Source organism: Perca flavescens, chromosome 17, assembly GCF_004354835.1.
Source record: "Perca flavescens isolate YP-PL-M2 chromosome 17, PFLA_1.0, whole genome shotgun sequence".
Classification (NCBI taxonomy): domain Eukaryota; kingdom Metazoa; phylum Chordata; class Actinopteri; order Perciformes; family Percidae; genus Perca; species Perca flavescens.
In genome coordinates this window covers 30,679,875-30,693,024 of record NC_041347.1, presented here as the reverse complement: position 1 = coordinate 30,693,024, position 13,150 = coordinate 30,679,875, and the positions used below count along the sequence as shown (strand labels likewise).

Below are 13,150 nucleotides of genomic sequence, written 5' to 3'. Positions count from 1 at the left end.
TTGGAGTTCAGCTTTTCTTTGAGAAAAGAATAAAGAACGGCACTGAAGTCATTCTTAAAAAAGGAAGATGTGTTCGGAGTTTTTCTCCGACCGGATACGGCAAAAGTTTAATCTATCAACTAGCGTTGCTCTGGTTGGTTGTAGCGCTATCCTATTGCGTGCAGAGGGAATTTGAAAGACAACCGTTTATCCCGCCCCTCGGATTGAGCCCTACCAATGGTGAGTTCCCAGACCCTACATCTGGATGTGGGTCTGGCTTGTCAGGCTACAACTCTAGTTCACTTGGAAGCGAACAGAGACTCCCGTTTTCCTATTCACTGGAAGAAAAAAATATTCACGATTCACTTCATACAGTTTATAGATCTGTCATTTGGTTGTTGTTATTTGTCGTTACTATGCCTCAATAATAATCTGTCCATTCTTTGTTTATATACTATACACTAACCTCCGGAAAGCCCATACTGCCTAAACCAGAGGTGCCAAAATTCTTTCAGATGAAGGGCCAAAATGGATCTGGATGGAAGTCCACTGTACAACAATAAAATGTTGACGTTGAAAAAAAAAACAAATATATTATAATATATATGGAAAAGGGCTAGGATTAAATAAGTGAATACTTCTTCTTACTCCTTTTCTGTCTATGTTGATTAATCTTTCTTATTGTTTATTGAATGTTTTGCTTATTTGTTAACTAAATTTTTTTATTTTTGATATGTCTAAAATACATTTCTTCATTCTTTCATTCATTCAATACCATAATTCTTGTAATTCTTCGTAGATGAAACTTACGTATGTAATTTAATAGGGAAGTTAACCAGCACTGTGCTTAAAATTGTTGTAAAACTCAGATTAAAAACTTTTTAGCTGCACAAAATGTACATTTCGTAATCATTACGGTCAGGATTTTACAGCACTTTCAAATGAAGAGGAAAATGAGCATGTCAAATGCCATGGTGGGCCAAAACAAAGGGAGAATGCACCAAACTTGGCCCGCGGGCCCCAGATTGGGCGTCCTTGGCCTAAACAGAACAAAATGTATCGCACTGCGCTGCGTCGTCTGGTCCAGAAAGCGCGCCATGTGTAGGTGGAACTGATGAGCAGGACTGAAATGAGTGTGACTTGGCATTTTGGAATCGATTCCAATTTGGAGCCGGGTTTCGGTGCCCAACCCCAGTTACTGTACACACACAAACACACACACACACACAAAAAAAAGGCATTTCAATGGTTAAGTGGTCATGAAGGGATTTAAGGAGGTGACCGAGAAAGGTTTAGCTTCAGAAGGTGCTTCTCTGACACTTTAGATTTCAGCTTCAGTTATTTGGCTTCATTGGAAAACTGTCAATGTCAAGTCTCAAGTCATATGGAAAACAGCTTGTTTGCCTCAGTACAACAATGGACGTTCCCAGTGCTAAGTTACTGCAGGCGTGTTAGCTGATGGCTAATGGTACCATTTGGTTTTAATGAAGAAAGGGAACAATCAATGTACTAACGAGCTAAAATATGGAGAGAGAGAAGGAAAAACAGCGCACATAACTCTTCTCTCGAATAACAGAAAAGAAACTGCTGAGATCAAACTAAATTCAAATTTCAAAATGCCAAAGTGTCGCTTTTGTGTTGCATCTTCTAGAGTTAACATTTAATGAGCCAGTTTGAGTGTTCAACTTAAAACACAGCACTGACAAAACTTCTAATTCCATCATAGTTTCATCCGAAAAATGTCCTTTTGACATCTCTTTATTGTCTAATAAATAAAATACTTTCCAAGACCTTATTTTTTCTTTAAATACAATCATCGGTTCAACCTTTTTTTTTTTTTTTTTCATTCACAAGTTTAGGGAACAAAAGAAAACATTCTTTAGACACAAAGATAGACACAGGATTCAGAACATCATGTACAGAAATGACTCTCTCGACTATGCGTGCATGCACATTTGTACATTATCCCTCTCTGACACACACACACACACACACACACACACACACACACAAACACACACACACCCCAAACGGAGTTTGGTTTTGTCCACTGCTTTACCTGCGTCAGACATCCATGCGGTCCGAGTGAAGGAGCATTTCTCACAGTATCTGACCTGTGCTTACATGCTGCTCGAGCATATATTTGGATGGGATTATGCACCGATGGACAATCAACAAGAGCACAGAAACCATGAAAAAGAGAGATACAGATGGTCTAGTATAATTCCTGGAGTGGTCAGAATCTGGAAAAGTTCAGGACGTTTCATTCCAGAAGGGGCGTGTTTCTCTTTAAATATTATATCTTTGCTTGAAGATTTCTGAAGTGTGGTTTGTGTATGATGTTAATCGTAGGTGTATGTTGTTAATTGTGTGTTTGTGTGTGTGTGTCTAGGCCACAGTCTCGTCTCCAAAGTAGGAGAATCCTTTAAACTCATCTTGGTTGATCTGCTTGATGATGCTGGCCTCCGTCGGTGTCAGGTTGGGTTCTTCGCGCGTAAAGTCCTGGTCAAAGTTATTCACATCCCTTTTGGTTTTCTGGAAGACAAAGAACAACAGAGAACGCTCTCAGAGTTCATTCCTTTTACAGTTTTTTTGGATTGCTTACACACTAAAATTAAAAGTAGTACACTATTAGCAAAACCTTACACTCAAGAAGCAAAACATCAGCCCATATTTGCACAACTATAAGCACATTGTCAACCTCACACTTGTTGCAAAACTCTACACACAGGGATTTGCAAAACACTAAACACACTTAACATACATTACACACAAAAATCTATCATGAAGTCACTTCCTTGCAATACCAAAGCACTGACTGTCAAATTACCGCACCATCCAACCAATTGGTTCAACACAGTCATCAGGTGTGCAAACACTTGTTTGCCTAATTGTAGACACACCAATCAGGTGTGTAAGCACTATAAAAAGCAGCAGGTGAGTTCATCGGTTTTCAAGCACAATGGAAAGAGTCAGAGAAAGAGTAAGACGGGGAGGAGAACGAGGAGGAGGACAAGGAGGAGGAAGAAGGGGAGGAAGAAGGGGAGGAAGAGGAATCAACAGAGGAGGAATCAACAGAGGAAGAGGAAGAGATGGAGGCCATGCTGGAGGTAGAGGTAGAGGAAGAGGAAGACAAGAAGGTGCTCAAAGAGGACTGAATCTGACAAATGAGATCCGCGCAACACTGGTTGACCACGTTGTCAACCACGGCCTGACGCTGAGGGAGGCTGGACTGCGAGTACAGCCAAATCTAAGCCGATACACAGTGGCGAATGTGATAAGAACATTTCGACTGGAAAATAGGTATTGTAAAAATATCATCATATCAAACACATCTGCACGGTTTCAGTAACTGCTTTCAGTACTGTATTATATGCACTATCAGCACTTCTGTTACCTTTTCCTGTGAAATTACTGTACTATTGTATACTGTTTTTTTTTTTTTTTCACATAGGATTGAGGGTCAGGAACGATGAGGGGGAAGGCCTCCTATGTTCACAGAAGAGAGGGAGATGGTAAACGTGGTTTTGGCCAACAATGCTATAACACTCAATCAGCTCCAAACTAACATTGTCAATAACCACGCCAGTTTCAACGATATCCATCAGGTCTCAACATCAACACTGGCACGCATCCTAAAAAAAACACATATTCAAATTAAGCAAATTTATCGAGTGCCTTTTGAGCGCAATTCCGACAGGGTGAAACGATTGCGGCATGATTATGCAGAGGTAGGTATTCACTTTAGCAGTGTGATCTTGCATACTGTCTCATACTCTTTTACTGTTCTGTAATATGTATACTACATCTACACTGAACTACATAATTTTGCCTGACACTGTTCTTCAGAGAGTTTTACGAATGGATGGAGAGGAGATCCAGCATGAGTTTATTTACATAGATGAGGCTGGGTTCAACCTGACGAGAACACGAAGGAGGGGAAGAAACCTCATTGGCCACAGGGCTATAGTCGATGTCCCAGGGCAACGTGGGGGTAATATAACACTCTGTGCAGCTATTACACAGAATGGGGTCCTCCACCGCCATGCCCATATGGGCCCTTACAACACAGCACTCATACTTAGCAAATCAAATCGATCACATGCAATACATTGTTGTCTGGGACAATGTGTCTTTCCACCGCTCTGCTCTGGTTCAGAACTGGTTTCAGCAACATCCACATTTCACCGTCCTATATCTTCCACCATACTCTCCATTCCTCAACCCTATAGAAGAGTTTTTCTCGGCATGGCGGTGGAAGGTATATGATCTCCGTCTCCAGGCTGCGGTAGCCCTCATCCAAGCCATGGAGGAGGCCTGTGACCAGATGGAGGTAGCAGCAATGCAAGGATGGATTCCTCATTCAAGGTGTCTTGCTAATGACAACATTGCCTGCGATGTTGATGAAATTCTCTGGCCAGACCCAGCTAGGCGAAGAGACCATGTCTAGTTTTTTTTTTTTTTTTTTTTTTTTTTTTACAGTAAACTTACAGTACAATACGTAAAGTGTCATTTTGTTACAGTATTATGAATCTCCATGTCAACATTTTGGGCGTGTTGAGAAATAAATGAGTTTCTTCACTCTGCAACATTGGTCTTGTGTAGTGTTGAATTTACATTATATTTGTACTTTGTTGATGGTAGCCTACTCTAATCATAGCGAAGTAGAAGTGCTAAAAGTGTTTTAGGTTTATCACAGAAGAGTGTAACTCGTGCAAACAGAGTATAGTAATGTGAAACGTGTGTGTTTCATATGGTAACAAAGTGAGGTTTTTAAACAAGTTTATAGTTTTTACAATGTTTAATTATGCAAAGGATCTGTAGTGTTTTGCTAATTGGGTGTGTGGTTGTGCTAATTGTGTGTAGTGTTTTGAAAACACGGGCCCTGTTTTGAAAATCGTGCTTAAGCAATCCAAAAAAACTGTAAGATCAGCTCTTTTGGTGGACTTCAGCCTCCCAACACATCAACAGTGAAAAACACCTTGAACTGTGAAATGTCCCTTAATACCTTCCCCGTGTATTTACAACTTCATGAGTTACCCTAGAAATAAATCATATACAAATATATTCAAATGTTGGCTGGGTGAGTTTTGCCTTCGGGAGGGGCGAAAGTGTGTTTCATTCAGAACACGAGACAGAATAAGAGCTTACTTGCAAAACCCTAACGTGCAAAATAATAGTTGTTCTTGATTACATTGTTTATGTGATCGAAGCCAAAATTGAAATCCTGATCAAAATGCGATTTATTGCACAGCCTTAACAATAAAATGCTATAAAATCTAAATGGAGCAGTAATCCTCTTCCTCTGTGTGTGTTTGTAGGTGTGTGTGTGTGTGTGTGTCTGTGTGTGTTTGTAGGTGTGTGTGTGTATGTGTGTGTGTCTGTGTGTGTGTAAGTGTATGTGTTTAAGTGTGTGCGTGTGTGTGTGTGTGTGTGTAAGTGTGTGAGTTTCTGTGTGTGTTTGTAGGTGTGTGTGTGTGTCCGTGTGTGAGTTTCAGTGTGTACCTGTTTTACTATATTCGTGGGGTCCAAAAACCGGGGACTACAGTATACTTGTGGGGTCTGCACAGCCTTGTGGGGCCAAAATGCTGGTCCCCACGAGTTTAAAGCGCTGTTTGAGGGTTAAGACTAGGTTTTAGGATTAGGGTTAGACTTAGGTTATGGTTAGGGTGGGGGTAAGGGTTAAGGTTAGGCATTTAGTTGTGATGGTTAAGGTAAGGGGCTAGGGAATGCATTATGTCAATATGTCCCCACAAAGATAGTAATACAGACTTTGTTTTGTGTGTGTGTGTGTGTGTGTGTGTGTGTGTGTGTGTGTGTGTGAACTCACGATGCGAGGTTTGAACGGCGGTCTGATCTTCCTCTGCTCCAGCAGCGTCCAGTCGATCTCTCTGAAGAACACGTGGAACTTGATGGCCTCCTCCAGACCCTGAGCCGCCACGCAGCCCAGGCGCTTGTTAGGACTCTTAGTCATGAACTGAGAGAATGAAAGAGGTGGGGAGAGAGAGAGAGAGAGGGAGAGAGAGAGAGAGAGAAAGAAAAGAAGAGAGAATTGTTTTATTGAATGAGAGATGCAATATCTCATGATTTTGAGGAAAAAGGACTGAGATTTTTAAGTTTTAACACAATACGATTTCCTATCGATTCGTTGGACAACGATACGATATTTGCTGATATTTTAAAGTCCGTCATTTTGATTCAATTCACTTCAGGAACCTGGGATCGATATGTAGACAATATCATATGCCAATTTAACACAGTTACATTCATATCAACTCAAAAAAGAAACTTAATATAACTGAGCTCTTCCAGGCATTTCAATTAAAAAACAGTTATTTTTAATAAAAAGAAGAAATATAATGTGGGAATCTCACAGACTATATGTGCTGATATTTTCACTTTGCATGGCTAATATTGGATAGTGGATCTTTGCATCGATACATGGATCCAGATCGGTGTATCGTTACAGCCCTAGATTTAACACGACGCAACACGTGTAGAGGTCAGATCTGAACAACAACAAAAACATCCTTTGGTTTTTTCAAATCGGCTTTGTAAAAGAAGAAGAAAAAAGACTCGTATGACATAAATATCAGTTTATTATTTATTTAATATCAGTTTGCTGCTTCTAAGAGAGAGAGAGAAAGGAGCAGATAATTAGTGTCATCATGTTGTTCAGGTGAAACACATTTTTGTCAATCTGTAGAGAACATCCAGCTTTTTTCCGTCCGTGTACTAGACCTGTTTACAGCAGCAGACACACAGTAACCAAGAGAAGAAAAATATCAGGGGAAAAAGGGAGGACGAGTGGCCATTTGGAGGGGACCTTTATTGCATTAAAGACAAATAAACTAGAAAAAAAAATAAAAAACACTTTCAAGTTCACAGCAGGGGATATGAAATGTTGATTATTAGGGGTGCACGAGTGAGAAAATGTCACTGTTCGATATCGATTTTTAGGCTCAAGATTAAAAAAACAATTCACAGTATGTAAATGCAGTTACTTTCCCCATGTGATTACAGTAGACATACAATTACATTTTTTTTTGAGTATGATGAATACATTTTTGGAATTCTATGAATCGATTTTGAATTGGCAGAGCTTGAATCGCGATTAGATTTTTTTGCACACCCCTACTGATTATCAGAGATACCATTATTTTTTATTTTACCAGGAAATAATCCCATTGAGATTCAGAATCTCTTTTTCAAGGGGAGTCAAGACAGCAGTATAATACTTCCATATTAAAATATACAGTGAAAATCAGACAACATAAAACAGAAAAAGACAGTTGGCAATTTAACATCATCTCATCATCATCACCAGCAGCGCTCCGTAACAGCACATGGGTATTTAGTACTCAAATAGTCCTTTATTCTAATTTTACACTGGGTCATTGTTGGTAGGTCGTCTAATTTAAGCTGATTCTGCCATTTATACCAGGATAAGGGTGCAAAAACTTTAAAGGCACTTTCAATATTTAGGTGAATCATTGGTAAAAGAAAGAAATGAAAAAAAAACGATTCTTGGAAAAATAATAATTCACAATACATACATGAATCAATTTGTTTATCTCCAACTGGGCTAGTTTCCTTTACTTTACCCAGCAGCTGCCAAGCAAAGACTTAGGTAAGAAATGCCAGCCTTTGTGGTCAGCGTAACACTTATCAGTTCAATTTTCTAAGCACAAACGGACATTTGGAAAAACAGAAAAATTGGTTAAAATGTCCCAATTTTTCTTTTTTTTCCCGCCTCGACAAATTAAAAAACTGGATCTTGAAACTGTATTTTTTTTCGATCAGAAATTTTGAAATTTACAAAATTGCGTCTGGGCTCCAATTATTCAATACTGCAATGGTATTCTCCCCTTCGTTCCGCCTAGCTACGCCCCCCCCCCACACACTCGAAACCATCAGTTCCAAGCACCTCTGACCCCAAAGTCATAAACACCCCATTAACAGCATGAACTGTAAATGAGTGCAGACCTATCTTGCTATTTGGAAAGAATAGAGCCACTATAAAAGGACTTCTTCATCGACATTTTCTTCAGGATTTCCTCAAATACTTGAAAGCTGGGTGAGTGGTGACCAGCCATTAGGCTGAGCTGAGGGAGTTTTAAGTCCTTCAGCTGAATGACATGTCCAATCAAAGCCCAGAGGGCTGGTCAACTAACTGGTCAGAGTCCAAGACATCTTGTCCAACATAAACACATACACTTTCCCACAAGGCTTTGCAGTCAACAGCCAAGGTAAACGCAGGGGCTTGTGATGGAAAAACTGGCTGAACAAATAAACGACGGACAAGTAGCATTACATGCACACGCGTGCACATGTGCACACGCACACACACACACACACACACACACACACATGCACACACACACACAAAAAGTGTCATGGATTAAAACATAGAGGAAATGGTCCAATGTTCTTCCAGTGGAGGAAACATGGAACACCAAGAAAAAAAGTTGCATCCTTACTCACACGTGACACTGAGAATGAGACAAGACGGAGAAGGACAGAGCGGAAAAGACAAAAAGACAAGCAGAGAACAAGTGACAAAAGCAAAGAAACACGAGAACTGATACATAAATGGCAAGACATCAACGAGTTAAGAGTCCTTAGTGGATCCTTAGTTTGGATCTGTAACAGCCCATTAATCCCTTAGGGCTGGATATCATTTCAATTAACTTGCATTTTGCGAGTTTCAATGCTCATTACAAAGCTACCTTTTCTTTTTTATTCTTTAGAAAGCATGAAGAAAAAGCAAGGAAAATCAAAAACAACACAACTAGGACTATAGAGGCTCAGGAATAGTGTGCTGAAGGGTGGTTGAGATTTTTGAGTGTGTAGTAGAGCTGATACTTTAATCTGAAAAGCCTGAGGAACAGTAGATGCAAGAGAAAGACCACTCAATTAAAGATACTTTGGTATACAGATGGATCCCAGAGTGTCGGTCTATTTTTAGAGTTGCAATTAGTTTTTTCAAAGGTTTGATGTTGGCAATAATTACAGTTAGAACTAATGGCAGCGAGACAGGTTTGCAGGTTTGTTTCTTACTAATCTTCTTGTCACCAATAATGCATTTCAAGACATGCGCAAATTGTGGATTTTTGGAGTATGAATTTTATTGACTGCAAAGCAGAGTGAACGCTGTTATGTGGTTTGGAGTGATTCATGTTGGTGCGCTTGGATTTTTCTCTGTGTGAAACAAAACTGAACCAAGGGGAAAATGCTTTAAGTTTACAAACTCAACTGATTGGCACCAAAGCAAACAAACTATAAGTGTGAAAACGAAGTTCATAATTGAGTTAGTCTCGCACTGCCAGAGACTAAACTGAGCAGACTAGGTAGTGGACTACAAAGTGCTCTCAATGCAAAGTGTTTCAGGGAACAGCTAACTTACCGCTTTGAGAATGGACACCGCCTCCTTGCTGAGCCAGACCGGGTAGAGGACGTCGTCATGGAGGATGGACTCGAACAGGTCGTCTTCGTTATCGGCTTCAAACGGCGGCTGGCCTGCCATCATCTCGTACATCAGCACCCCCAGAGCCCACCAGTCCACTGACGGGCCGTAGTCTAGCTCCTGAAGGATCTGATCGTACATCAAAAAGAAGAGACTTACAAACAGGTAGTATGAGTCAAAAACCACACCTACATTTTTAGCGATGTAAAGTTATGCTGAGCAAGTTTATGTCATTTTGGGGATTATTGAATTTTTTTGGCACTGAGGTACACTTCCCACCAGAAAGCTAAAATGTTCTACTTTAATCTCCATCTTAGCAACGAAAAATTGAGTATCGTCAGCAAACAGTCGAACATGGACAAATAAAATATGTGTGTATGTAGGTTACGGGGCGTAACAACGCATTATGTGATAAAACGTCAAAATATAATAAATGTATACTTAATTATGTAATAACACCCGGATTTTGTAACTGTCTGCTGCATTTTGTAACAAAAATATAATACATTCAGTAACGAAAGGTAAAACAAATCTACTGAACAAATAGTATATTTTTACAAAATTAATTTTGAGTGACTATGACTCACGCTAGAATTCATTAATGTTATAAAAAATGAATAAAGACATTAATTTTAATAATTTATTACATAAGGCACCATATTACACTTTTGTTAAAAAAAGTGCAACCCCGGCATTTTATAAGCATTATGTAATAATTTATTACAGAATGCGAAGAAATTGATTACATATTGGGTTCAGGTTTTTACTAAAAAATGCGGCGGATTGATAAGTAATGCGGGTGTTATTACATAATAAAGGGAATATTTATTACATTTTGACATTTTATTACCTAATGCGTTATTATTTTGTGATGCATTGTTACTGGGGTTGTGGAAGCTGTGACATTTTATTAACATTATGCGTTGTTATTACGTAATGCGTTGTTACTGGGGGAGTGGAAGCTGTGACATTTTATGACATAATGCATTGTTATTGGGGGTGTTCGAGCTTTGTCATTTTATTATGTAATGCGTTGTTACTGGGGGGTGTAGAAGCTGTATATGTGCATTGGAGATCACCTCAGGTGCGATATAATCTGGCGTGCCGCAGAAGGTGGTGGTGCTGACACCGTCGAGGATTCCCTCCTTGCACATCCCAAAGTCTGCCAGCTTACAGTGTCCCTCGGCATCCAACAGTATGTTGTCCAGCTTCAAGTCTCTGCAGAACCGGAGGGTTGTACAGGGGAAAGGATGGATAGATAGATAGATAGATAGATAGATAGATAGATAGATAGATAGATAGATAGATAGATAGATAGATAGATACTTTATTAATCCCAAACTGGGAAATGACTGTGTTACAGCAGCAAGGTAAAGTTAAAAGTAAGATAAGATAACAACAGATAAAAGAACAGAACATTCTCAAAAAAAAATACTTAGAGGAATGGACAGAATGTACATATATATACAAGGTACATATATATACAAGTATAAAATACAGATATACATGTAGTATATATACAGTACAATATATATAACAAAATAAAAATAAAATAGGTATAATATAATTTTAAATATGAATTATCAAAATGTTAGACATTGTAGGATTTCACACAAATAAACATACAAAAGCTTTTAACAAAGGAGCTCATATTTTGACATCAATTTGAGCTACAAGAATATGCTTTTTGAGCTACTTTAGTTTATTTCAATGGAACCTCTTGTGCAATAAATGCTTCTCATAAAAGACTACACATTTGAGAACAGTTGGGATTTAGAATAACCATGATAGGCAAAGGTTTTCACAGCCCCACAGGTTATTTTTTGTATTTTTTTTATAGATGTAGTGTATGTGTCTCTGAGGCGGGGCAGAAATACATAGAAGTATGATGAAAAGGGTAACAGACGTGGGAAAAGAGAGAAAGTTGAGGGTTGAATAGGAAAAAGAGATGGATGGGGGGGAAAGAGAGAGAGAGAGAGAGAGAGGGAACAGTGCGAGAGATAACAGAAGCAGTGTTGAGAGATGACAGGGTTGGTCATGAATGCGGTCGCTCTGGGTTTGATGGTTGATCGCCACAAAAATGTCAACATCTCCCCGATGTAGCCAACGCAACCATTCAGCCCGAGGTGTTTTCAAAAATACAGCCGCCCTGACAAGCCAGCGAGGAGATAAAGTGTGTGTGTGTGTGTGTGTGTGTGTGTGTGTGTATGTTTGTGAGCTTATGCAACTGTCCTGTTTTAGCAAGCCCCCAAAATAAAAAGGCAGCTTAACCAGCCTATTTTGAGAGCTGCTGTTGAAAAGTTTGGTCTTTTCTGTCCCATCATGCCTTGCTCTGACAGGATATTGATGGCTCTTTAGAAGGCTGTTAGGGAAAATGGACAGATTTCCACACTATACGTGTCTCTGGGTAAGCATGTTTTTTTGTTTTTGTTTTAATTCTGTGCACCCTTAACCAAGTGAATTTCCTGAAACTTGAACTCATTTGAATTGCAATTGATGTTTTTCTTTAAAATTTATTTTAATAATGAAAATTACCTGACAATGAGCAGTTTTATCTGCAGTCACGACAGGTATCTGGATATCGTGCAAAGTTAAACTATGAACGGTATGCTTATGTGCCTCAAGTCTCAAAACCATGTCAAAGACATGTCAGATGCAGTGGAGCTTGACAGTTGGCTTTTAACCAAGTTTTTACTAGTTCATGTTTGGGTCATTGTGAACAATCAAGCTGACACATGGCAGCTTCCAGTAGTAGTAGTAGTAGTAGTAAAAGTGTATTTTATTTTAATTTTTTACATAGATTCATTGATTGAAGTTTAATGCACATTCTCTTTCCAAGAAAACCATTTCCACAGGTTTGAACCTTGGCTAGGTTTTCTGAAGCATGTCTGGTTTGATTTATGTGAACTCTGCATGAAATCCAGAACTTTCATCACACTTAGCTCCACCCAAACAACCACAGTGTTGTACTGTTGAGCAGCCCGGGGGGCTGTGCCTTGCTAAAAGGCACATTGATGGCCTCGTGTTGGGGCAGGAAAGAGCAGCGCTTGTTCTGCATTTTTCCCCCGGACGAAAAGATTAAACTGGCGACTGGCGGCTTCTTTGCATATCTCACCTCCAGGCGACTCGCAGCACATTACATCTGAATTGCACGCCTGCAGCGGGGCAGGAAAAATAGCATATGAATTTAATGCATTTGTTATTGAATTCAAATGGCTGCTGACGCTAATCTTTGTATTACACATCACCTCGCTGCAGGAAGATTCAATATTAAGTGGCTGCAGGTGTCCAGCTGTACTAATGGAATGATATTTATTTCTGTAAAGATGTCTTGTTGTGGTTTTGTTAGAGGAAAAGGAGCTAATAAATATATATTGCATAGCAGGGAATGGGCAAAATGTTGATAATCTTTAAATCTTTATTTATTTAGGAATTAAGAGAATATTTTTTTTTCCAAACTTTGAATCTCTGCACGAATCTGTACTACAATTACTATTTCATGTGTTTGAGTCTTTATTTGTATTTACTTATTTATATTGTTACTTGGTTACACACAACACATTACTAAATATAAATGACTATTCAGAGTGCACAAATTGGAATAAAAAAAAAGGTTTCTGTCGTCTGAATCAACAACTGTTGTCTGCTTTATTAAGATGAACGACCAGTAAGGCCTACGATTATATTAGTTTTTCATTTCCAGGC

At 39.1% G+C, this 13,150-nt stretch overlaps 1 protein-coding gene across 1 annotated transcript in view; it reads right to left on the bottom strand.

Moving 5' to 3' along the window:
• Positions 1 to 196: 196 nt before the first annotated feature.
• Positions 197 to 13,150, bottom strand: part of LOC114571931 (protein kinase C epsilon type) — a 98,217-nt gene continuing 85,263 nt past the window's right edge. The window contains exons 12-15 of the mRNA XM_028603238.1: positions 10,525 to 10,663; positions 9,386 to 9,574; positions 5,810 to 5,956; positions 197 to 2,514 (exon numbers count right to left, since the gene is read on the bottom strand). Coding sequence (XP_028459039.1) covers positions 2,368 to 2,514; positions 5,810 to 5,956; positions 9,386 to 9,574; positions 10,525 to 10,663 — 622 coding nt within the window. The 3' untranslated portion in view covers positions 197 to 2,367. The remainder of the gene's footprint in view (positions 2,515 to 5,809; positions 5,957 to 9,385; positions 9,575 to 10,524; positions 10,664 to 13,150) is intronic.